Here is a 27,499-nt window from a genome sequence, read left to right on the forward strand (position 1 = left end):
AACCAGCTTGCCAAAACTATAGTTTGTTAACAAGAAATTTGTGGAGTGGTTGAAAAACAAGTTTTAATGACTCCAACCTAAGTGTATGTAAACTTCCGACTTCAACTGTACCAATCGGCACACTAGCTCTGATCCAGGGCATTATGTTAGTGTGTTTAGTAGCATAGTGGTTGAAGTTGGGAGAGTTAGCTAGCTAGCTTTTTTCAGGATGAATATATTGTTTTTCTATTTTTTTTGGATACACTGTTATTATTAATGCAAAGAAATCACTACAACCATGCAACCACTGTTGTTTGTACTTTAGCTGTCACCTTGATAAATTGGCTACACTGGATAGCTAGTACTACTAGCAAAGATAGACAACTAACCTGTTATCTGCCCTACTTTTACTTTTAAATGTAATTGCACACCGATGCTGTTGGTGGTAATGCCTCATCCTCTCTGTCACCATTCGACATCCTGTCTCATCTTGTCTCACAAGATGAGACAAGTATTCATACCCCTTGACTTATTTGAAATGTTGTGTTACAGCCTGATTTTCAAAATTGATTAAATACAACTATTCTCACCCATCTACACACAATACCCCATAATGACATCGTGAAAACATGTTTTTAGAAATCTTTGCACATTTATTTAAAATGCAATACAGAAATATCTCATTTACATAAGTATTCACATCCCTGAGAATACTTTGTAAAAGCACCTTTGGTGGCAATTGCAGCATTGGGTTGTCTTGGGTATATCTATCAGCTTTGGGGATATTCTTGCATTCTTCCTTGCAGATTTTCTCAAGCTCTGTTAAATTAGAAGGGGAGCAGCAGTGAACAGCAATCTTCAAGTCTTTCCACAGATTTTCAATGGGATTCAAGTCTGGACTTTGGGCACTCAAGGTCTTTTACTTTCACATTCTTGTTCTGAAGCCATTCCAGCTTTGCTTTGGCTGTATGCTTGGGGTCATTGTCCTGTTGGAATGTAAATGTTCACCCTAGTCTAAGGTCATTTGCACTCTAAAGCAGGTTCTCATTAAGGATTTGCCTGTATTTGGCTCCATTCATTGTTCCCTCTATCCTTGCCGCTGAAAAGCATCCCCATAGCATGCCACTACTTCACAGTAGGGATGGTATTAGATGGGTGATGAGCTGTGCCTGGTTTTCTCCAGACATAGCGCTTTGCATTCAGGCCAGAGTTACATTTTTGTCTCATCAGAACACATAATCTTTTGCCTTATGCTCTGAGACTTTCACATGCCTTTTTTGCAAACTCCAGGCATGCTGTCATGTGCCCTCTTCTTAGGAGTGGCTTCTGTCTGGCCACTCTCCCATAAAGTCCAGATTGGTGGAACGCTGTAGAGACTGTTAAGGGTGTCAGAGTGGTCATTTGGTTCTTGGTCACCTCCCTGACCAAGGTCCTTCTTGCCCAGTTGCTCAGTTTGGTCGAAAGACCAGCTCTAGGCTGGTTATTTATTTATTATTTTCAAGAATTTGTAATACATTTCTATAAACTTATAAATACCGTATGAGCTTAGTACAAATGTCTAATAAATGTTTTATTCTCCATTGTTTGTTTTTGTCATTTGGGTCTTTGAATAGCAACTGAAGCCTACAGTTTTTTTTTTCTTATACCACTTCTTATGTATACTTTGACACTATTCAATGTCACAAAGTAAAACATTCTTCAGTGGCCTGTTGTAGGACTGCTTGCCAGGTGCTATCTGTCTCTGTGAAACATTCTATTCACACCCTCCTACCCAAACCCCAAACTCACACATCGATACCCACGCATGCGCACGAGGAAAGGCGATCTCGTCTGAAAGCGAAAAAAAATAGTTCTCACACAGTGCCACGCGTGCGCTGTGTGCGCCTCATTACGAGCAAGGTTGCTGCATCTTTTTGAGGTAGCTACAAGCGTTCTTTCGACAGCCAAAGGGTCGCATGGTGTCAGGGACGCGCCTAGTCACGGGAACAGTAATACAGCGCGTGCTCGTAAGCCTGGATCGCGCTTAGACAGCAAAGGGAATCAAACAGCGTGCAAGAACTGAACCCCAATGGTTACATTGGGCCAGAACATGCAGTCGATGATCTACGCACAATACTTCGCTGCGCTCAATTTCACAACGTATTTTACTTTGTATCGGAGAAGATAAGGACATCAAACTCATCTGTATGATCGGGGGACAGGAGCACACAGTATGGTCCGGGAAACCAGACATTTATGGGTGGGAAATTTACCCGAAAATGTACGAGAGGAGAAGATCATTGAACATTTCAAACGGTAAGTAACGCCAAATATTTCACCGAGTAACGTTATCCCACAACTGTCAGCATCTGTCTGCCTGATTCCCCTTAAATCAGAGGGAGATCAATTCTGGATCGAATTGCCCAGGCAAGTGACAGCCTGGCTAACCCATTGCCAACAAACCAGCAACCCAATGCAAACAACTCGGGTGAAGAGGAAGATAGATATTATAACTAACTAAATAACATGAGCTTACCAATTGTTATCTTATGGCCCATTTACCTGGATTTCGAGGTCTTGCAAGCCACTTCTCACACGCGGTGGACTTAGAAATAGCTTAGGTAGCTAGTTAATTACTTTAGAAAACGGATAGCTAGCGCCACTGAACAATCGTGCCACTGTAGCAGCCTGCTGGTTGTGTTGTGTTAAGACCGAGCGACTTGGCTTGTTTCAAAGTTATGCCATGGTATAGCCTAATTAAAACTTGCCAGTTGTGGAGTGTCTCCAGCAATGGAATTGTAACGAACCATGCAGTGGCTAGAAGTCTGTCAGCAATCAATCATAGTTCCAAAATCAAAACATACTGCCCACGTGCAATGTACTCACACCTTCGAAGCATGTTAATCACTACTTCGCATCACTGTTTTTCCTTGATGCAACTGCTCGCTGTTCAGCCAAGTGATGGTTCATTGTGAGATCAACTGCCATTGCTGGGCCCCACCGCAACATTTGTTGCAAATTTCAAGTAGTTTCAAAGTGTCAAGTTCCGCTGAGGCTCTGCAACGTAAAAAAAATATTGAGGTGATTCAGAGCTGACTTGCCAGCAGCATCATACTGTGTGTGACTACTGGCGTCAATTAGCCAAATAATGGAATGAAATGTCAGTGGTTAGCAGTTGACATTCAACATGTTTTTCAAAATAAACTGAAATGTTAATTGAATGCATGTATGGTTGCTGGGGTTTGTTATTTAAATTAGTAATATAGCCTAACATTTCGTAGGCCTATAGGTAACTGCCTACAATTTCAATATTGTCCCCTTTACATTGGTTGCATTCATAAATTGTGTAAACTAACGACAATAATGACGACCATAAGCCCTAATTAAACTGTCAACGTAGGAATAAGAATCACGGTGATTGTAAGGCACTGATCGTATTCCCTATTGGTAGCCTACATGATTGTCGATATAGCTAACCCTATATAAACTATAGGCTATTGGAACATTATGTTTCACTTCTGAAATGTAAAGGGCGATTTTATTGACTTTGCTCCATTATTATTACTTCACATTTTTACCATTTTTGTCAAATCAGACTGTGTGATGGATGGTAAAACTATATAGCTTTTGTGCATTTAACAAACATTTCCCAACATCTGAATTGGGCTACATTTGGTTATTGTCTTGACACTGTGCGCTCTCTAGTTCCTACTGGCTGTCAAAGAAAAAACAGGCCGCCTATCTGTCGAGCTAGGCAGGAGGAGTAGCCTAATTAAAATACGCGATATCCATATTATTTCTTTCCGTTAGCTGAAGTGCTGCATTTTTAAGTTACAACATTATGGCTGTATGTCCTAAGTGGCCTATTTCTGATACGGTTTCCAGCGCAGGTTTTGCTATAGAGACAAACAGCGTATTCTCATCAGACCATTATGACTGGCAATTTCAGACTATTTTGTAGGTTAATCTCAAACGGATGCTCATTTAGGCCTAGTTTCATTGAATTTAATCCTTAATCGTTGATGTTATGTTCAGATGCATGCATGAATTCTGGTAACCTATCTGCTTTTCAAATCTTGTGGTGCATTTATGTCGTCCTTATGATGTTCATGCATTATGTCATAGAAATGTAATATGCATAGACTATTAAAAACATTTGACAATTGATCACAGACATTTTGATTTTGTTTTGAAGATGAGGCATTCATCGAGGTAATGAGTGCGCATGGAAAAACATTTCGGGTGCTCACTGCTCGTCAAGCAGCTTCTGGTTATATTGTAACAAACAAAGAAGCAGACAGCGTATGCAGGTGCATGACAGCTGAGTGTGTGATAGGAGTCATTGAAGATGGGGGACGGCAGAATGAGTAAGCAGTGTGAACGGGTTTCTAAAATGGCGTCGGAGGCTATTCAATGTGGGAACTGGCATACCTTAGAGTCTACACTTATGGGCATTCTCTGGGTGTCGGTCGGACAATAAGCAGAAATGGATAGATGTGTGTTCTGTGGTTTTCATTTTCTCCCTGAATATAAAAAAGTGTTGAATGGAGTAGCCTAAGCTCCCCAAGACGTTGGCAAATAACTCGAATCAGAAATAACATCGTAACTGTAATATTCCAGTTGTTTTATAGACGCCATAGGCTACAATGGAAATACATTTTTAAGGCAATAACCCATTTTAATTATAGGCTATATCCAGGGAAACGATTGAAATCACTTTTTCCTCTGTGAAATAAACTTTAATTTTCCTTGCATAAAGCAGTTGCACTTTCCGTATTAAAATGTAGAAGCCCATATAGCTATATTTCTCTTTTGCAAGCCTTATTGGAAGGACAAGTGAAATTATCCCATATTGCGTAATGCATCGGGTTTGCACCCACAAGCAAGAGGAGGGCTCCACAGTGCGACCATTTTACTTTTATATGCGCCAAAATATATATAGCTTTCAGACCTGATATTTTAATTTAGGAGCACCAGTGCGCTTAGACAAATGAAGGATTCAAGCATTCATTTTTTATTGTGCATGTATTTATGTGCGCCTAAGTTTTTCAATTTACGCGCACACGTGCTCCTTGTAACAACAACAAAACTCAGTGTAGAGCCATGGGTCCTCATTTATAACTTTGAGTAAATTAACACGAAATACCTGAGCACAAAAATATAGAGATTTTTTTTACATGGCGCACGCCATCCCCATGTTTCCCGTTATAAATCAAACCTGTCATAAAAATGTGCCCGCGTTAACGAGCATTATAACGCTGCCTGAAACACGCCCATAATTACTATTTTGTTGTGACAAAACCAGCTTGTATACTTTGGAAGTATTGGAACTAGACCAAGACCGTATCTAAAGGAAATGGCAATGGTGAACTTGATTAAAATTTATTTGGAGGTGTTGGCAGAACGTTTTTTTTCCAGTGACATTTGCTGTATTCAATTAATCAATCCAATGTATTCATGAAGCCATTTTTACATCAGCTGATGTCACAAAGTGCTGTACAGAAATCCAGCCTAAAATCCCAAACCACACACAATGCAGGTGTAGAAGCACGGTGGCTAGGAAAAACTCCCCAGAAAGGCCGGAACCTAGGAAGAAACCTAGAGGAACCAGGCTATGAGGGGCGGCCAGTCCTCTTCTGGCTGTGCTGGGGGGAGATTATAACAGAACACGGCCAAGATGTTCAAACGTTCATAGACGACCAGCAGGGTCAAATAATAATCACAATCATCACAGTGGTTGTAGAGGGTGCACCTCAGGAGTAAATGTCAGTTGGCTTTTCATAGCTCATCAGTCATAGTATCTCTACCCCATCTGCTGTCTCTAGAGAGTTGAAAACAGCAGGTCTGAGACAAGGTAGCACGTTCGGTGAACAGGTCAGGGTTCCATAGCCGCAGGCAGAACAGTTGAAACGAGCAGCAGCACAACCAGGTGGACTGGGGGACAGCAAGGAGTCATCAGGCCAGGTAGTGGGGAGAGGGATAGATGCTTAAATTCACACCGGATAAGAAAGGAGAAATACTCTATAACAGACTGACCCTAGCCCCCTGACACAAACTATTGCAGCATAAATACTGATTGCAAATTGTTGTGGACCTGTTAACAAATCGTTTGAATGCAGCAATGTTTGCATTCACTTTTTCCCTAACCTAAATATGCTGCACAGTCTGAGAATTCTGAAACATTGTCCGCTTTGAAAAAAATGAAAACTACGGTAGACCTAGTTAGTTTGCATTGAAGTGTGTAGGCTACCACTATCTGTTCACCTATTACATTCTACTGTATACTATAGACTGTGCTCCCTGCCCGATGCATAGAGCAAAAGCTTGAAATTATAATATCCTTTCTAATAGGCCCAATTTAAATGAGAGATTGACATGGGTATTTGTTGTATGGCTACTTCGGGAATATGAACTCTGCTGTCTCAACATGGCCAGAAAAGGTGAGGAATTTATTCTGCAATGGTTATGAAAAATGTATATGTTTATAAAGTAAATATTGTCTACTCGAGAGATTTGACTTGCCAAGCGTGTCAAGGCAAAGGGTGTCTACTTTGAAGAATCTCTAATATGAAATATATTTTGATGTAACTTTTTTTGGCTATTACATGATTCCATGTGTTATTTCATAGTTCTGATGTCTTCACTATTATTCTACCATGTAAAAGAAACTGAAAAATGAGTCGGTGACCAAACTTTTGACTGGTACTGTATACTGAACAAGAATATAAATGCAACATGCAACAATTTCAAATATTTTACTGAGTTACAGTTCATATAAGGAAATAAGTCAATTTTAAATAAATTAATTGGGGCCTTTTCTATGGATTTTACATAACTGGGCAGGGGCACAGCCATGGGTGAGCATGGGAGGGCATAGGCCCACCCACTGGGGAGCCAGACCCAGCCAATCAGATTTTTTTTTTCTACCACAAAGGGACTTCATTTACAGACAGAAATACACCTCAGCGTTAACTTGAAACTTATAAATGCCAACTTTTGTGTGAAAACAGGCGCACACATATTTTGGGGCATATTTTGTGCGTACCCAACATTTATAAATGAGGCCCCGGAAGAGAGAACCAGGAAATTTCATGTGTGTGTATATATGCTGCGTTGTGTAGACCTCAGAGTTCCATCTTTGAATAACTTAAGGGACCTTTCTCATAACTAGAATACATGATATATTGAATGTACAGTATATCAAAAGTGAGTACACCCCTCACATTTTTGTAAATATGAGTATATCTTTTCATGTGACAACACTGAAGAAATTACACTTTGCTACAATGTAAAGTAGTGAGTGTACAGCTTGTATAACAGTACATTTGCTGTCCCCTCAAAATAACAACACACAGCCATTAATGTCTAAACCGCTGGCAACAAAAGTGAGTACACCCCTAAGTGAAAATGTCCAAATTGGGCCCAAAGTGTCAATATTTTGTATGGCCACCATCATTTTCCAGCACTGCCTTAACCCTCTTGGGCATGGAGTTCATCAGAGCTTCACAGGTTGCCACTGAAGTCCTCTTCCACTCCTCCATGATGACATCGCAGAGCTGGTGGATGTTAGAGACCTTGCACTCCTCCACCTTCCGTTTGAGGATGCCCCACAGATGCTCAATTGGGTTTAGGTCTGGAGACATGCTTGGCCAGTCCATCACTTTTACCCTCAGCTTCTTTAGCAAGGCAGTGGTCGTCTTGGAGGTGTGTTTTGGGTCGTTATCATGTTGGAATACTGCCCGGCTACCCAGTCTCCGAAGGAGGGGATCATGCTCTGCTTCAGTATGTCACAGTACATGTTGGCATTCATGGTTCCCTCAATGAACTGTAGCTCCCCAGTGCCGGCAGCACTCATGCAGCCCCAGACCATGACACTCCCACCACAATGCTTGACTGTAGGCAAGACACACTTGTCTTTGTACTCCTCACCTGGTTGCCGCCACACAAGCTTGACACCATCTGAACCACATAAGTTTATCTTGGTCTCATCAGACCACAGGACATGGTTCCAGTAATCCATGTCCTTAGTCTGCTTGTCTTCAGCAAACTGTTTGCGGGCTTTCTTGTGCATCATCTTTAGAAGAGGCTTCCTTCTGGGACGACAGCCATGCAGACCAATTTGATGCAGTGTACGGCGTATGGTCTGAGCACTGACAGGCTGACACCCCACCCCTTCAACCTCTGCAGCAATGCTGGCAGCACTCGTACGTCTATTTCCCAAAGACAACCTCTGGATATGACACTGAGCAAGTGCACTCAACTTCTTTGGTCGACCATGGCGAGGCCTGTTCTGAGTGGAACCTGTCCAGTTAAACTGCTGTATGGTCTTGGCCACCGTGCTGCAGCTCAGTTTCAGGGTCTTGGCAATCTTCTTATAGCCCAGGCCATCTTTATGTAGAGCAACAATTATTTTTTTCAGATCCTCAGAGAGTTCTTTGCCATGAGGTGGCATGTTGAACTTCCAGTGACCAGTCAGTATGAGGGAGTGTGAGAGCAATGACACCAAATTTAACACACCTGCTACCCATTCACACCTGAGACCTTGTAACACTAACGAGTCACATGACACCGGGGAGGGAACATGGCTAATTGGGCCCAATTTGGACATTTTCATTTAGGGGTGTACTCACTTTTGTTGCCAGCGGGTTTAGACATTAATGACTGAGTTATTTTGAGGGGACAGCAAATTTACATTGTAGCAAAGTGTAATTTCTTCAGTGTTGGCACATGAAAAGATACACTCAAATATTTACAAAAATGTGAGGGGTGTACTTGCTTTTGTGATATACTGTATGTACAGGTAACTCCCAAAATAAAGGAAACACTTGAGTACATGAGGGATAGGCCTACAAAGTATATTGAATGCAGGTGCTTCCACACAGGTGTGGTTCCTGAGTTAATTGAAACATTTCAGCTTTAAAATCTATGCCAAACAAAGTTTAACAAACCATACAACTCGATGCACAAGGACTACGTTGAACAATTTAAACAGGACATTTCACAAAAACACTTTTAGTGGAGGAACTTTGCAGATGCAAAGTTTGATAACAGAATTACAGTAAAATCTCCCTCAGTTTATGGGACTAAATTTTCCAAAAACTCTTTTAAGTATCTGCCCCGAATTAAGATTCAGAGATGTCTGCAGAAAGAATGGGGTGTCAGCTATGACGTGACACCTTGGTTTTCATTATTATTATTTTTGGCTATTGAACTATGGTAGGTGAAGTGGATTCACATCCGGAAACGGAATTACATCATGGGTCTCTGATCTGTATTATACAGAAATGCCTAATTACGGGTATGAATATCATTCTCTTACTTCATGGTAATGTATCATGGTACACAAAGGTAGAAATATGCAATATTCTTGTTTTGCATATCTGGGTATTATTTGACACGCTGGCTATTATTGTAATGAGTTCTGCCACAAAACAAGAACACTTTTGTTAGTTTCAGATTTGGTCTGGTCAGGACCAATCATAGACATCTATGTTTCTCAAGTTTGGACATCACAGTAGAGTACCTTTCAAAGTATATCTACATTATACTGTACTGAACTCTGCTCTACTGTACTGTTCTCTACGGTGCTGTCCAAACTTGTGAAACATAAATGTCTGTGATTGGTTCAGATTTTGTCCGGCCAGGGTGGACTGACCCAAACTACTTTTTGAAGTCCAGCGTTGGTTGGTGCTCAGTAGTTGAGGATGCTTGTTACAGTACATGTAACTAGGATAGGTGTCATGGTAGGTGCCAGTAAGAGCTGGGTGAGGTAACATTTAACTTGAAAGTGAAAGAAGGGAGAGATTGTCCAGATGGTTTTCAGTCTTGCTTTGGCCACCAGAAGACAGAAAGAGAAACAGAACAGTTATGACTTGAACATAACAGTATGCCAGTATGCCACTTAATAATTCATAAACTTCATATCAGTAAAATAATTATAACTAATCGGCAGTCTACCTTTACTTGTTGCTTCTATGAACTTTCATTATCCTCCCCCATGAGGGAGAGAAATGAGAAAATATCTTAAAGATATGTGCACAAGGCAATGTTTCTTAAACGTACAGAAGGCAAATAATTTCTCAAACTAAATACAAGTGTTGATATTCGTTGTCAGGGGTCTTCAACATTTGTGTTTTGATGCATTTCTAATACTGTAAGACTTTTTTTGGTAGGTGAAAGACCCCTTTTCCATCTGTTTGACCAGAAATTAAAGCTGTTAGTTGTTATATAACAAATCATATATATTTTTAAAACATACTCTTAGCTTTCGTTTGACATTCTCCTATGAACTTCACATGTTCGTGCTCATGGGTCAAACGCATTCTATGGAGAGCCTAGTGTTTTGGGGTTTTCCTTTCAATGAAGACAGACAACCAGGTTAGGGAAGTTCCTTACCAATTAGTGACCTTATTTCATCAAACAAGTACAAGGGAGGAGTAGAGACCTGCAGACACTCGGCCCTCCGTGGAATGAGTTTTAGAAGTGTTTTGGATGGAAATGCCCTTAAGCAATTAACATAACATCATGCTTAAGGTCAAGAATAAAAATGACCAGTTGCCCATTACTTTGGCTACCATGGCTAGAAGAAAACATCTCAGTGACTTTGAAAGAGGGCCTCGAAGAGCATAGGAAGTTTAAACTACGTGTGCTTGTCACCAGATCTCAAAGCAAATGAGGCCCAACATCCTATTTAGACACTATGTTGGTGTTTCCTTTATTTTGGCAGTTACCTGTATATCGTGCTTATGTGCCAAGATTTGTAGTTGCTTGGTTACTGTTGCCTGGTGAGGTTAGGAAATGATAGTGGCCTAATAAATATTTTGTAAGGACACCCCTTTGTGGACCCCCCTGCACGCACATACACACCTTGACTCAATTTTATAAAATGCATAGGTCTACTTTACCTATTGACTTGTTTCCATTTCCAATAAAACATTCCAATTGGTATACAACTTAAATCAATAAATAAACCGTTTTCTTTTCATTCTCCATTTCCTCCCTAGATATGGACGGGTGGAGAGTGTCAAGGTCCTTCCAAAGCGGGGGTCAGAAGGTGGAGTCGCAGCCTTTGTGGATTTTGTGGACATTAAAAGTGCTCAGAAGGCACATAATTCAATCAACAAGATGGGGGACAGAGACCTGCGCACTGATTACAATGAGCCAGGCACAATCCCTAGTGCCGTGAGAGGGCTGGACGATAGCCTGTCCTTAGGCTCTCGTGGACGGGATGTTTCAGGGTTCATAAGGGCGGCAGGGGGCCCGGTGTATGGGCCCCCTGCATCTCTCCACAGCAGAGAGGGACGCTATGAGCGCAGACTAGACGGGTAAGTGGACAAAGTTTCTCTGAAGGCAGGGGGAACTTGGTTTCTGATAACTCCTTACCCCCAAGCATTTTTCCATCTATTAATTTATAAGCAGGTTCATAAACAGGATTAAATCAGTAGGCATCCCTTCTAAAGTCCTCAGAGTGTTGCCATCGCTCATGGATTGATATGGTAGACACCAAGCTACACTGTAAATGAGCATGTATGTATATTATGCACACAATTGTACTTCAATGTGTGTGGTAAATAGCGTATTGGCTGTTGGGGATTATCTTTGTGAGTTTAAACATTCCTGTGAGGTGGATATCCCATTTGCGGAGAGTACGGTGCATATTGGATATCGTAACATTCCTGGGATTAATGGATGCTGGAGAGTTTGTTCCAGCGGCCTTCCCTGGGATCTCCCTGATCTGGAGTACCGTGCCCTCCTTGGTGGATTAATGGGTCACCCTATTTTCATATAACGACCAAGAATACATATTTACACATTTTAAGACTCATTAACTCGTTTTTTGATTAATAGAAATTGGGTTCTCGATCATTCTGCAACCCTTCCAGTGGTGTTTTCAAGTGCAGCGCTTTCCTTGTGGTCCGGAGTCATGTGGATAACCTAACCCGGATATGTATTCCCCTATTGGATTAAAACTGGCCAATCACGAAAGGATATTCTATCATTCGATAAAGGTATGGGTTTTCCGGTTTTGTGATGGGATTATATTTGATATCAGGGTTTAACAATTAAATGCTGGGAGACCTCAACTGTTGATCAACTTTGTAGAGAAACGACAAAGGGTGAGCAAATTATCCACTTTTTTTTTTTTATACAAACATTTTTGTTGGTGGTTCAAATAATTTGTTATATTTTGCTCTTGAAAGAGTGAGACTTTCCAATGGATGTAGGGGGAAGCATTAAACAGAATCGCGTAGTAGAGGATTGGATTATTTTGGAATCATACAAATCAATACAATTACATGGAAATATGGGGCTGAAGAACATGGTACTGGATGTCAGTGGAGATACCTGCCTTCTGTTAGTGGATTACCTCCCTTCTGAATGTGGAACGACATCTGTCCATCCTTGGATACAATTATTCTCAGAATCAGAAAAGACAACATCCTGTCAACATTAAATAATTAGCCTACTGCCTTTCAGGCAACTGTACCTATGAGGGAGAATCATGGAGTTTAAGACATGGATTACTACTGACAAATAAACTGTGTTATTACAAGATCATTTTTGCTTCAATGGATCTAGTTGGACAATTTCTCAATTTTGCACATAAAATGTGGCGGACTATTAAAGATTAAATACTTTTTTCCCACTAGTTGTGTGCCATGATGTTCCAGACTCATTGCTCATGGGGAATCAATAGAGCACTGTTTACAGAAGCTGGACAATTGTATATAGATTATTGATTTGACTGGACTATGTTGTCTATTTTCCATGAACATTTAAAAATTGATCCGTTACGTTTTATGTAACCATTTTTGAAAGAATAGTTTATTCTGACTTCCTATGACTATTTTACATCACAGCAAAATCTTGTTACAATTGGATTAGATTTTTGGATTAGTTGATATTCCAGTCCCTCAAAGCAAGTGACGATTCCCGCCATACTGATGAGGATGACTATTTTGAACATAAACCTGCCCGGGATATATATTTTTTTAATATCATTTTTTTATACCAACCCTACAGTTTTCCTTTTTGCTCACAAAGTTCTGTCTCCCTAGATTGTATTTGGAATTGTAGATCGGGTTACCGCTGTTTCAAAAGGTTGGTATATCCTGCCTTGTGTATTTTAGCTGTTCTCTCTAACCCTAGTTTGAACCCCTGTCTCTCTCCATATTTCCTACTAACAGAAATTGCTTCTTGTTGTTATTTGCCGATTATGTACCTTTTTCCGGCTGTCCTGCTCACCTTGAACCTACCTGACCCACTTCCCAGCTCCTAATCCCCTAGTCAATAGTACCTTGTTACTTAGGCATTTTTCACATTAAGTGAAATGAGAGTGAAAAATTGACACAGATCAAATGTTCTAAACAGAGGGATGCACCTCGGGAATGTTTTTTTTTAACCATGAACGAATACATCATATTTAATAGTTGTGTTAGTTAACAAAAATAAGATTTAGATTCAACCTAATTTGAATTGCTACTGTATATTACATTTCACTGTCAGATTTGTCATGACTAAAAGGTCTATGACAATGTTTATAAGGCTATGGAAAAGTCTCGTTTTGTCAGTGGCTGAACCTTTTTCTTCTGAGCCAAAGAGTAGGATTTCTCCAGGAACAGATTAACTTGTGCATACCATTTTCATGTCTCCATGTCCAGTATGACGGAAGTTAGAGGTAGTTTTACGAGCCAATGCTAACTGGCGTTACCCATAGACTTCCAGTCATTGGGCAATCTGCTAGCATGCTTTGCCCAAGATTATCACAAGACGTGAACAAAATGCTTCAGTGATTTGTATTTTCCTTAAACTTTTTGAAGAGGCAAAGCGGGAATGCCCCCTTCTGTTTGTTTACCACTTTGTGTAGCTTTTAGGGATAATGCTAATGATAGCTTTTCCATCTACCAGAAGACGTTTTTCTCAATTAAATGTTAACTACAAAGTAGCCTATGCCTGCCTGGTAGAATTACATGATTATTTGCATCAATCCAGTGGCAATTTTTTTTTTTTTTTTGCATTTAGCAAACTCCGTAATAACGTGCACTACAGAAACACCCCAAACCAAACAAGTCTCTTGCTGGTGCAGACTTGAATTAAAGGGTATCTACACCCCAAAAATGTAAATTTTCTTAGATTTTTTCCAGACCTCTAAAGTGGTCTCCTGATGTCGTTTGAGCGTTGTTGCGGACTTCGGACATTCAATTTTGTTATTATTCTATTATAGTGATTTCTAGGGAGAGAACCTGAAAAAACTAAATGGAATTTGGGGACAAAATCAATAGAATTACGCAAGAAATAAAACTGAATTTATAGGGCCCTACAATAGGTGTGGTTTTGAAACTTATCATTAAACTTCCATCATACTCATCACTGTATTCAGAAAGGAAGTTATGGTAAAGGTTTATTTTACAGATGTACCAGATAGTTATTTTAGTTGTTATAATTTGGTTTCTTTGAGACTCATGGACTTAAGTGTCACTATCTACCATTTAGTACCAGGCAGTTACCAATTGTTTTATTCCTTCAGGTGCAAAAAGTACTAGAAAGACCGTATCCCATTGTTACCACAGTTTTTTTTAAAGGCACCATCTTAAACTAGGCTGTATAAAGTGTTACCGGAGTTAGATCCAGCATCTTCTAAACTGCATCTCAATAAGTCTGATTCATCTTATATGTATGAAATGGGTAACTAATCATCTAACATGCTGGCCACACCGCTCGTTAAAAAATAAATGTATACGTACATGTTATTCAATCATTGTCCCCCCACACTGCTTGCGCGCGTCAACTAGTGTCTGCTTAGCCAGGCACTGAAATAGAACTGGCTTCTATTTGTGACGCGTCCTGCTTCTCCCATCCCCTCATTGGTTTTTCGGCACAAATGTCCACACGGGTGATTGAAAGATAAACTGAGGTCCCAACTCCCGTCCAGTAGGTGGCGGTAATGCACCTTAAAGTTGGTTGCCAACCTCTATATAAAGTCCAAAGAAGAAGAATTCTGAAGGAGGAGAGATTACTGGAAACAAACTCTGTTTACCCTTTTATTTGTGATTTAATTGTCGTTGTAGAAGACCTTGTGCATTTCAGGTAAAATAACAACCCAATGTTTATATCCCAGGACAAATTAGCTAGCAACAGCAAGTTAGCTAGCTAAATCTTTTCAACCCGTCTCCAAATTAATATAGTTGGTTCAAAGTTATTTTTGATAATTCAGCCAGCGTGTCCTGATCGTTGTCTGGTGTGGGTGGACGAAATCAAGATGTGTGCGGTCTGGTCAGCATGTTAGTGTGATTCTTACATCTTATTCTCAGTGGAGACGACTTGTTTTGTGTTCAATTTTTAATTAGGCATGACATTTTTTTAAATGTATTCAGTGAAAAGTGAAACAGTGAAAACCCTAATCGCAATTACACTTATCATAATATCAAAATCTTATTCTCGACATCCCTAATGGCAAGCTCAGTATTATTATTATTATTGTTATTATTATTGAGCTTTCGTCAAAGAATCCTCCATTTGCAGCAATTAGTCTTGCAGACCTTTGGCATTCTAGTTGTCGATTTGTTGAGCTAATCGGAAGAGATTTCACCCCATGCTTCCTGAAGCATCTCCCGCAAATTGGATTGGCTTGATGGGCACTAGTTACGGACCATATGGTCAAGCTGCTTCCACAACAGCTCAGTAGGGTTGAAATCTGGTGACTGTGCTGGCCACTCCATTATAGACAGAATACCAGCTAACTGCTTCTTCCATAAATAGTTATTGCATAGTTTGGAGTTGTGCTTTGGGTCATTGTTCTGTTGTAGGAGGAAATTGGCTTCAATTAAGCCACGTCCACAGGGTATGGCATTGCAAAATGGAGTGATGGCCTTCAAGATCCCTCTTACCCTGTACAAATCTCCCACTTTAACACCACCAAAGCACCCCCAGACCATCACATTGCCTCCACCATGCTTGACAGATGGCGTCAAGCACTCCTCCAGCATATTTTTATTTTTTTCTGCGTCTCACAAATGTTCTTTGTGATCTGAACACCTCAAACTTAGATTCGTCTGTCCCTTGTCTGTGTTCTTTTGCCCATCTTTATCTTTTTTTTTATTGGCCAGTCTGAGTTATAGCTTTTTCTCTTTTAAAAGGCTAACACAACGTGCCATTGGAACACCGGAGTGATGGTTGCTGATAATGGGCCTCTGTACGCCTATGTAGATATTCCATAAAAAATCTGCCGTTTCCAGCTACAATAGTCATGTACACCATTAACAATGTCAACACTGTATTTCTGATCAATTTTGTTATTTTAATGGACAAAAAATGAAATTTCCTTAGTTTCTAAGTGACCCCAAACTTTTGAACGGTAGTGTATACATTTTTTGCGTTTAGGTTTTCGCATTAAATCCATTGGGGATGCCCCAGACTCTTGTTTTTCCAGATCAGTGTGCTCTATATTATGGGCCATAAGAAATATATCAACTTCCTTTCTGCTTTTCAGTCGAGTACATGTAATACGGTGTCTAAAATATCTACTCCTTTTAATTTAGGTTCTTACCCGTTTTCAATAAATTTTCCAATTCAGAAGATTTGGATGTTCATCAAAATACTATAATAAAATTCTAACAAGTGAAAGATTTGATATAAATTGCCATGCCTAGTTAGTAGCAGTTAAACATTTTCATTTAGATAATCTGAAAGTATCTAGACAAATATAGGTGACAAATTCTGCAGCAATTAATGAGCGATTATGAATTCATTAGAACATTTTACAAATATTTTAAACTAAATATATTGATAATGTAAAGTATATGTCAATTGAAATGTTTACTGTATACCGTTTCAAACAGATACCCCATTTGAACACTCAACTTGACTGCTGTCTTAAGTTATTTGATAACCTGATATACTTTTATTTACCACCATGTGAAGCTCAACTAGTTTTGTATTTAGTGTCAAAAAGCATAATGTGTATCTCTTTCTCTCTCACCATTTTCTCCTTCCATCCCTATCCCTGTCACTCAGGACTGCTGAAAGTCGGGATCGAGCATATGATCACAGTGCCTATGGTCATCACGAGCGTGCTAGCAGCAGCTTTGACCGGCAGCGTCACTACGACACAGACTATTACCGAGATACCAGGGAGAGAATGCTTAACTCTGTGACTGGAACTGCCTGTGGAGGTGGTGGGGCTGTCTCTGCAGGGATCGGTGGAGGGGTTGTAGGTGCTGGCATCAGTGGAACAGTTGGTGGGGCTGGGACTGGAGGAAGTGGAGGATCTTCATCTGTTGGTGTGGGATACTATCGTTCACATAGCCGAAGCCCGAGTCACTTTGATACACCAGAACCTCGATATGAGCCTCGTGCCAGAGAACCATTTATACTGGCCAGCGTAGTTCACAGGGATTTGTACCAAGAAGAGGGAGGTCGGCGTAGAGATCGGTCTTACCACGACAGTCGCAGCCGATCTCCACACTCTACACATTCACGTAACCCCTCTCCACAAAGGTTGTCGACTCAGGCATCCCGGCCTCCCCGCTCCCACAGTGGCTCTGGCTCTCGCAGCCGTTCCTCCAGTTCCGACTCAGTCAGCAGTACCAGCAGCAGCACCAGTGGCAGGTAGGTAGAGCGAGTGCTCATTAGTTTCACTTTCATGCATTCCGTCCCCTGCAGTTATCACATGGTGTCTGTGCCCATCTTTCTGCTTTACTCAGAGTACAACTTGCTCAATGAAATAATGAATCTAAAATGTTTCTTAAACAAGAAGCATAGTTAGCCACCCAAATGTAGTACTTAGCCACCCACATTCAAAGTTATGTTAATCTCAAAATGCAACCCAAACTTAGCAAAAAAAAGAAACGTCCTTTCACTGTCAACTGTATTTATTTTCAACAAACTTAACATGTGTAAATATTTGTATGAACATAACAAGATTCAACAACTGAGACATTAAACTGAACAAGTTCCACAGACATGTGACTAACAGAAATTGAATAATGTGTCCCGGTAACAAATGGGGGGGTCAAAATCAAACGTAACAGTCAGTATCTAGTGTGGCCACCAGCTGCATTAAGTACTGCAGTGCATCTCTACCTCATGGACTGCACCAGATTTTCCAGTTCTTGCTGTGAGATGTTACCCCACTCTTCCACCAAGGCACCTGCGAGTTCCCGGACATTTCTGGGGGGAATGAGATCCGGCCCCCTCGCTGGCCATGGCAGAACACTGACATCCCTGTCTTTCAGGAAATCACTCACAGAATGAGCAGTATGGCTGGTGGCATTGTCATGCTGGAGGGTCATGTCAGGATGAGCCTGCAGGAAGGGTACCACATGAGGAAGGAGGATGTCTTCCCTGTAACGCACAGCTTTTAGATTGCCTACAATGACATCAAGCTCAATACGGTGACGCTGTGACCCTCCACCTCCAAATCGATCCTGCTCCAGAGTACAGGCCTCGGTGTAACGCTCATTCCTTCGACGATAAACGCGAATCCGACCATCACCCATGGTGAGACAAAACTGTGACTCGTCAGTGAAGAGCACTTTTTGCTAGTTGTCTGGTCCAGCAACGGTGGGATTGTGCCCATAGGTGACGTTGTTGCCGGTGATGTCTGGTGAGGACCTGTCTTTACAACAGGCCTACAAACCCTCAGTCCAGCCTCTCTCTGCCTATTGCGGACAGTCTGAGCACCGATGGAGGGATTGTGCGTTCCTGGTGTAACTTGGGCAGTTGTTGTTGCTGTCCTGTACCTGTCCCGCAGGTGTGATGCTCGGATGTACCGATCCTGGGCAGGTGTTGTTATACGTGGTCTGCCACTGCGAGGACGATCAGCTGTCCATCCTGTCTCCCTGTGGCGCTGTCTTAGGTGTCTCACAGTACAAACATTGCAATTTATTGCCCTGGCCACATCTGCAGTCTTCATGCCTCCTTGCAGCATGCCTAAGGCACGTTCACGCAGATGAGCAGGGACCCTGGACGTCTTTCTTTTGGTCTTTTCAGAGTCAGTAGAAAGGCCTCTTTAGTGTCCTAAGTTTTCATGACCGTGACCTTAATTGCCTACCGTCTGTAAGCTGTTAGTGTCTTAACGACCGTTCCACAGGTGCATGTTCATTAATTGTTTATGGTTCATTGAACTAGCATGGGAAATAGTGTTTAACCCCTTTACAATGAAGATCTGAAGTTATTTGGATTTTTACAAATTATCTTTGAAAGACAGGGTCCTGATAAAGGGACATTCATTTAAAAAAAAAATTGGGCTGAGTTTACTTATGGGTGCTTCCTTATGAAACTAGAACAGAACAAGACCATACATTTTTTGATTTTCATATAATATTATCTATAGAAGGGACATTTAGAGAAAGGATTGTTTACATATATTTGACGTTTGTATCTTAAAGCATAATTGAGACATTAAATTAAGTTGGAATATTTGTGCCATTTTGGCCTTACCAAGGCCTCCTTTATGACCAAATTTTGACCAAAATCAAAATGGTCTATTTTCAATATTCATTCATTTTTAAGAAATGTGCTATTAAAATGTGTCCATGGAGAATAAGAGCACCTCCTCCCAGCTGCCCAGTGCAGTGAGGCTAGGAAACACTGTCACCACTGATAAATCCACTATAATTAAGAATTTCAATAAGCGCTTTTCTACGGCTGGCCATGCTTTCCACCTGGCTACCCCTTCCACCTGGCTACCCCGTCAACTGCCCGGCATCACCCATAGCAACCCCTATTACTAGCCGGTTCAAACTCTCTTTGTCTGAGATTCTCAAAGATTGGAAGGCTGCCGCGATCATCCCCCTCTTCAAAGGAGGAGACACTCTATACCCAAACTGCTACAGACCTATATCTATCCTACCCTGCCTTTCTAAGGTCTTCGAAAGCCAAGTTAACTAACAGATTACCAACCATTTCGAATCCCACTGTACCCTCTCTGCTATGCAATCTGATTTCAGAGCTGGTCATGGGTGCACCTCAGCCATGCTCAAGGTCCTAAATGATATCATAACCGCCATCGATAAGAGACATTACTGTGCAGCCGTATTCATCGATCTGGCCGATCTGGCCAAACAGCCTTGGTTTGTCAAAATACTGCCTCGCCTGGTTCACCAACTACTTCTCTGATAGAGTTCAGTGTGTCAAATCGGAGGGCCTGTTGTCCAAAACTCTGTCAGTCTCTATGGGGGTGCCATAGGGTTCAATTCTCGGGCCGACTCTCTTCTCTGTATACATCAATGATGTTGCTCTTGCTGCTAGTGATTCTCTGATCCACCTCTACGCAGACGACACCATTCTGTATACTTCTGTCCCTTCTTTGGACACTGAGTTAACTAGCCTCCAGACCAGCTTCAATGCCATACAACTCTCCTTCCGTGGCCTCCAACTGCTCTTTAATGCAAGTAAAACTAAATGCATGCTCTTCAACCTGCCCGCCTGTCCAGCATCATTACTCTGGACGGTTCTGACTTAGAATATGCAAATACCTAGGTGTCTGGTTAGACTGTAAACTCTCCTTCCAGACTCACATTAAGCATCTCCAATCAAAAATAAAATCTAGAATCGGCTTCCTATTTCGCAACAAAGCATCCTTCACTCATGCTGCCAAACATATTCTCGTAAAAAACTGACCGTCCTACAGATCCTCGACTTCGGCGATGTCATTTACAAAATAGCCTTCAACACTCTACTCAGCAAATTGGATGCAGTCTATCACAGTGCCATCCGTTTTGTCACCAAAGCCCCATATACTACCCACCACTGCGACCTGTATGCTCTCGCTGGCTGGCCCTCGCTTCATACTCGTCGCCAAACCCACTGGCTCCAGGTCATCTACAAGTCTCTGCTAGGTAAAGCCCTGCCTTATCTCAGCTCACTGGTCACCATAGCAGCACCAACCCATAGCACCAACTCCAGCAGGTATATCTCACTAGGTACCCTCATAGCCAAATCCTCCTTCGGCCGTCTTTCCTTCCAGATCTCTGCTGCCAATGACTGGAACAAACTGCAAAAATCACTGAAGCTGGAGACTCATATCTCTTTCACTAGCTTTAAGCACCAGCTGTCAGAGCAACTCACAGATCACTGCACCTGTACAAAGCCCATCCAACTACCTCATCCCCATACTGTATTTATTTATTTCCTTTATTTATTTATTTATCCTTTATTTATTTATGCTCCATTGCACCCCAGGATCTCTACTTGCACATTCATCTTCTGCACATCAATCACTCCAGTGTCTTATTGGTATATTGTAATTACTTCGCCACCATGGCCTATTTATTGCCTTACCTCCCTTATCTTACCTCATTTGCACACACTGTATATATATTTTCTTCAACTGTGTTATTGACTGTATGTTTTGTTTATTCCATGTGTAACTCTGTGTTGTATGTGTCGAACTGCTTTGCTTTATTCTTGGCCAGGTCGCAGTTGTAAATGAGAACTTGTTCTCAACTAGCCTACCTGGTTAAATAAAGGTGAAAAATAAATAAATAAATTGAAATCAAAATACTACTCATATTACAGAGCACGCAGTAAAGCTTTACCAACTTTTCGAGTTCATAATTGTGCACTCTCAAACAATAGCATGGCATTATTTTCACTGTAATAGCTAGTGTAACTTGGACAGTGCAGTTAGATTAACAAGAATTTAACATTTCTGCCCATATCAGATATGTATATGTCTTGGGAAATGTTTTTGTTCCTTACAACTTCATGCTAATCATATTAGCCTTTGTTAGTTCAACCGTCCCGGGGGGGTCACCAACGGGGGGGTCACCGATCCCTTGGAGGTTAAATGGATACTTCAGGATTTTGGCTATGAGGCCCTACTTTCCCAGAGTCAGATGAGCTCGTGGATATCATTTTTATGTGTATTGTGCAGATGGAAGGAAGTTGCTAACTAGCGCTAGGGCAAAGGCTAACTAGCGCTAGGGCAAATGCTCACTAGCGCTAGGGCAAATGCTCACTAGCGCTAGGGCAAATGCTCACTAGCGCTAGGGCAAATGCTCACTAGCGCTAGGGCAAATGCTCACTAGCGCTAGGGCAAATGCTCACTAGCGCTAGGGCAAATGCTCACTAGCGCTAGGGCAAATGCTCACTAGCGCTGGGGCTGGAAGTCTATAGTATCTGCTATAATGAAACTACCTCCAACTTCCTTCATACTGGATGCAGAGACATATAAATGGTATCTGTAAGTTCATTTGACTCTGGGGAAGTAAATAAAGAGCCTAATTTGCCAAAATCCCAAAGTATCCCTTTAAGATACAATCCTTCCTCCAAAGGACCATTCTATAGATAAAATTGTGAAAATTCCCAAAATCATGGTGGTGTTTTGTTCTAGAGTTGTGAGGAATCACCCTTATATAATGCTTTATGATAACTCATTGTTATGAAAAGCATGCCCCCGCAATAACTTAAAAGGGCTAGCTTATTCATCTTGCTTGTGTCATGATTTGAATTCACTCAACTCAAATTGATAGTAGTTTAAGTGCCTCTGGCTCACAAACTTCTGAGTGAAATTAAAGCTAGTTAGCGTTATTAGCATCGGAACTCCTGTTCAGTGTGCACCAACCTGGCTTTGACGAATGCAATGAACTCAATAGTAGAAAATGGTTCTAATTTGTGTTTCTTTTAAATTGTACAATACTATTTCCACTTGCTTATTCGGTGTGAATTTCTCAGACCCACTAAATTCCTTAAAGATTTGGGTGTGAAATGCTAAAACAAGGGTATTCAAATCTTACCCTGGGAGGTCCGGAGTACTGCTGGTTTTCTGTTCTACCTGATAATTATTGCACCCCCCCTGCTGTCCCATGTCTAAATCAGTCCCTGATTAGAGGTGACATTAAAAAGCTGTGGAACTGGCTTCGAGGTCCAGCTTTGAATTTGAGGGGGCTAGAATTTAAAGCCCCACTAATCTTGAGCTGAAGTAACTCCTTGGAAATCTGGTATAAATGTGACGACAAATTCCAAAAACCGGCTTCAAAAAGGAAATTGATATGGTATGACAGTGAAAATATGCAAGGAGACTTCTTTAGCGCGGCAAGAATAAGTAGGTTATAGAATTTAAGCAGTTTCATTGGTTATTTGAGAGCATTGCGATCTGACATACCAGACTGTGCAGCTTGACATGCTTGGTTTGTTTCAGGAAGAAATGCCTACAGGGAATTTTTGGAGACTGCTGGTGTATTTTCTCACTGCCCACCTCTGTGTATGGGTAATACCCCCCCCATTCCCTCCCACCCTGAGATCCAGTTAGAACTGGACATTTCTAGCCACTGCTGACTCCCTGCCCACTCCCACAGGCCAGGCTCCATAAGCAGCACTTATGGGAGTGTCTGAGGGAAGAAGGAGGAGCAGAGGCAAACAAATGGCAAAGGGAAGGCTGGAAAATTGAGAAGGGCATGAGAATAGTGGGGTGTACTACTAAAGGGATGCACGGCTTATGAAATGTCTATTGCAAGTGTGAACATATCTGGTCATGTTTACTACTGTGGGACAGTATACTGTGATATTAAAAACTATTTGAGCATAATTTAGCAAATCAAACTAAATTACCATCTCACAAGAGATTTAAGTGGAATGGTAGAACTGAAAATAGGAAGGTAATTGTTTCATTTTTATGCCATATGAGGGTTGCGGCTCATATATTTATTTTCTAAAACATTTCCTTTTTTTGCTCCCTTTGTTACTTCTGTTGTAAAATATATTATTCCATCTAACAACACAAGCAGTATAATTTCAAAACTGCTCTACAAAAGCCAGTGTCTTTCCGTTTTGTCATCTACCTGGTGAGTCATTGTTTTCTAAAATTGGAATCTATGCACTTGTGATCTATTGTAGTTCTCAGCGGCTCTCAAACCTTGGTTGTTAGTCATGGTGATTTGATTCAAATCCATATGGGCACGATCTGCTGAATGGACTCATGGATAACTCATATATTCACAAACACGGTGAACAGATGTACAGAATATTCTGCTTCAACAAATAAATAGAAAAAAAACAATCAACAGATTTGATTCCATTTGTATGAATTGTGAGAACGGTGCCACTCATAGACAGGTAATGGTATTACATATTCCTTTATGCTAGGGTAACCTTCATTATTTCCAACTTCATATAGAAGTTTGTTCAACATGATTGTTAAGTGTACTGGGTGATTCTCACAATTGGCACGTGACAAAAAATGTTTTACCAAAAAAATAGATTCTATACCATAATTCCTCTTGGATCAATACGATTAGCTTCTGTAGTTATCTATTTCATAATTATTGTTATGTTTATTGATCAGATATTATGCATTTAACTACAATTTCCACAACTATCAATACAAAAACTCTCATTACCACAACAGTTGTCGAAGTCCAAAAAAGTGGGAAACAAATCTATTTGTAATATTTAACATTGCTCACCTAATGAAAAGGCTTAAGTTAATGTATTTTGTAATATATCTCATTACCGCAACACAACCTTCTTCTGAATCTTGTTTTTTGTCATAATTACTTGTGTATGTAAAGTTGAAGTCGGAAGTTTACATACACTTAGTTTGGAGTCATTAAAACAAATTTTTCAACGACTCCACAAATGTCTTGTTAATTAACGGGAAGTCCGTTATGACATATACTTTGCATGACAGAAGTCATTTTCCCAACAATTGTTTACAGACAGATTATTTCTCTTATAATTCACTGTATCACAATTCCAGTTGGTCAGAAGTTTACATGTGTAACAGTATAGCTTCCGTCCCTCTCCTCGCCCCAGCCTGGGCTCGACCAGGGACCCTCTACACACATCAACAACTGACACCCAACGAAGCATTGTTACCAACCACTCCACAAAAATCATGGCCCTTGCAGAGCAAGGGGAACAATTACTTCAAGTTCTCAGAGCGAGTGACATCACCGATTGAAACGCTATTAGCGCGTACCCTGCTAAATAGCTAGCCATTTCACATTGGTTACACATGCACTAAGTTGACTGTGCCTTTAAACAGCTTGAAAAATTCCAGAAAATTATGTCATGGCTTTAGAAGATTCTGATGGGCTACTTGACATAATTTGAGTCAATTGGGGGTGTGCCTGTGGATGTATTTCAAGGCCTACCTTCAAACTCAGTGCCTCTTTGCTTGACCTCATGGGAAAATCAAAAGAAATCAGCCAAGACCTCAGAAAAACAATTGTAGACCTCCACACGTCTGGTTCATCCTTGGGAGCAATTTCCAAATGCCTGAAGGTACCACATTCATCTGTAAAAACAATAGTACGCAAGTATAAACACCATGGGACCACACAGCCATCATACCGCTCAGGAAGGAGACGCTTTCTGCCTCCTAGAGATGAATGTACTTTGGTGTGAAAAGTGCAAATCAATCCGAGAACAAAAGCAGAGGACCTTGTGAAGATGCTGGGGGAAACGGGTACAAAGGTATCTATATCCACAGCAAAACAAGTCTTATATCGACATAACCTGAAAGGCCGCTCAGCAAGGAAGTCACTGCTCCAAAATCGCCATTAAAAAAAGCCAGACTACGGTTTGCAACTGCTCATGGGGACAAAGATCATACTTTTGGGAGAAATGTCCTCTGGTTCCAAAAATGAAACTGTTTGGCCGTAATGACCATTGTTATGGTTGGAGGAAAAAGGGGGAGTCTTGCAAGCCGAGGGAACACCATCCCATCCGTGAAGCATGGGGGTGGCAGCATCCTGTTGTAGGGGTGCTTTGCTACAAGAGGGACTTGTGCCCTTCACAAAATAGATGGCGTCATGAGGAAGGAAAGTTATATGGATATATTGAAGCAACATCTCACGACATCAGTCAGGAAGTTAAAGCTTGGTCGCAAATGGGTCTTCCAAATGGCCAATGACTCCAAGCAAACTTCCAAAGTTGTGACAAAATGGCTTAAGGACAACAAAGTCAAGGTATTAGAGTGGCCATCACAAAGCCCTGACATCAATCCTATAGGAAATTTGTGGTCCGAACTGAAAAGGCGTGTGCGAGCTAGGAGGCCTACAAACCTGACTCAGTTACACCAGCTCTGTCAGGAGGAATGGGCCAAAATTCACCCAACTTACTGTGGGAAGCTTGTGGAAGGCTACCCAAAACGTTTGACCCAAGGTAAACCATTTTAAAGGCAAATCTACCAAATACTAATTGAGTGTATGCTAACTTCTGACCCACTGGGAATGTGATTAAATTAGTAAATAAAAGCTGAAATCATTCTCTCTACTGTTATTCTGACATTTCACATTCTTAAAATGAAGTGGTGATCCTAACTGAGCTAAGACGGGGAATTTTTACTAGGATTAAATGTCAAGAACTGTGAAACTGAGTTTAAATTTTGATCAGGTGTATGTAAACTTCCGACTGCAAATGTATGTATGCTATTTTTATGTACACATTTTTGATAGTGTCCCTTTTGTTCTTTATCAGATTTATCCAAAATTCCTAAAGTATACGTTTTACTTTTTGTGATATTTATTAAATATTGCTGCAATTATGGTAATGATGAGAAGTTTTCGGAAATTAGTGTTGCATTGTTTGCTATTGGGAAAAACTGTACATTTGTAAATCCCAAATGCTTTACGTAATAGTAAAATCAATGATCTTAATGCAATTGTGTAAAATAACCCTTTAGCATAATTATAAGTACTGTAATTATGTGCATGTGTTTTCAAAAGTGGACTTAAGTATAAGGTAAAAAAAAAAATAGTAATTTCTCCAAGGTCTTTAGGATGTGGATATGTGTGATTCTAAGGTATTTTAGATGCATTTCTAAATTGACATACCACCTTTTTTTACATACCACCACAGTCAGAGGCTGGCACTAAAACCGCATTGAATGAGCTGTATTCCGCCATAAGCAAACAAGAAAACGCTCACCAGAGGTGGCATTCCTAGTAGCCGGGAACTTTAATGTAGGGAAACTTAAATCCGTTTTACCAAATTTCTATCGGCATGTTACATTTGCAACAAGAGGAAAAAGACCTCTGAACCACCTTTACTCCACAAACAGAGACACATGCAAAGCTCTCCCTTGCCCTCCATTTGACAATTCTGACCATAATTCTATCTTCCTGATTCCTGCTTACAAGCAAAACTTAAAGCAGGAAACACCAGTGACTAGATCAATACAAAAGTGATCAGATGAAGCAGATGTTAAGCTACAGGACTGTTTTGCTAACACAGACTGGAATATGTTCCGTGATTCCGCCGATAGCATTGAGGAGTACACCACATCAGTCATTGGCTTCATCAATAAGTGCATCGACAAAGTCATCCCCACAGTGACCGTACGTACATACCAGAACCCATGGATTACAGGCAACATCTGCACTGAGTTAATGGGAGGAGCTGCCGCTTTCAAGGAGTGAGACTCCAACCCGGAAGCTTATAAGAAATCCCACTATGCCCTCCGACGAACCATCAAATAGGCAAAGCGTCAATACAGGACAAAGATCGAATCGTACTACACCGGCTCTGATGCTCGTCGGATGTGGCAGGGCTTGCAAACCATTAGACTACAAAGGGAAGCACAGCAGAGAGCTGC

The 27,499-nt window shown here is 40.9% G+C and overlaps 1 protein-coding gene across 4 annotated transcripts in view; it reads left to right on the forward strand.

The window, feature by feature from the left end:
• Window positions 1-1,789: 1,789 nt before the first annotated feature.
• Window positions 1,790-27,499, forward strand: part of spen (spen family transcriptional repressor) — a 49,783-nt gene continuing 24,073 nt past the window's right edge. For 2 of the 4 annotated variants that reach the window (XM_035738498.2, XM_035738500.2), the window contains exons 1-3: window positions 1,791-2,274; window positions 10,962-11,282; window positions 16,972-17,565. In XM_035738498.2, coding sequence (XP_035594391.1) covers window positions 2,192-2,274; window positions 10,962-11,282; window positions 16,972-17,565 — 998 coding nt within the window. In that variant the 5' untranslated portion in view covers window positions 1,791-2,191. Of the gene's footprint in view, window positions 2,275-10,961; window positions 11,283-11,365; window positions 13,060-16,971; window positions 17,566-27,499 lie in introns of those variants that run through there. The other 2 variants (XM_035738499.2, XM_035738501.2) reach the window with 2 other exon arrangements.

The sequence above is a fragment of the Oncorhynchus keta genome, chromosome 27 (assembly GCF_023373465.1).
Source record: "Oncorhynchus keta strain PuntledgeMale-10-30-2019 chromosome 27, Oket_V2, whole genome shotgun sequence".
Taxonomy (NCBI): domain Eukaryota; kingdom Metazoa; phylum Chordata; class Actinopteri; order Salmoniformes; family Salmonidae; genus Oncorhynchus; species Oncorhynchus keta.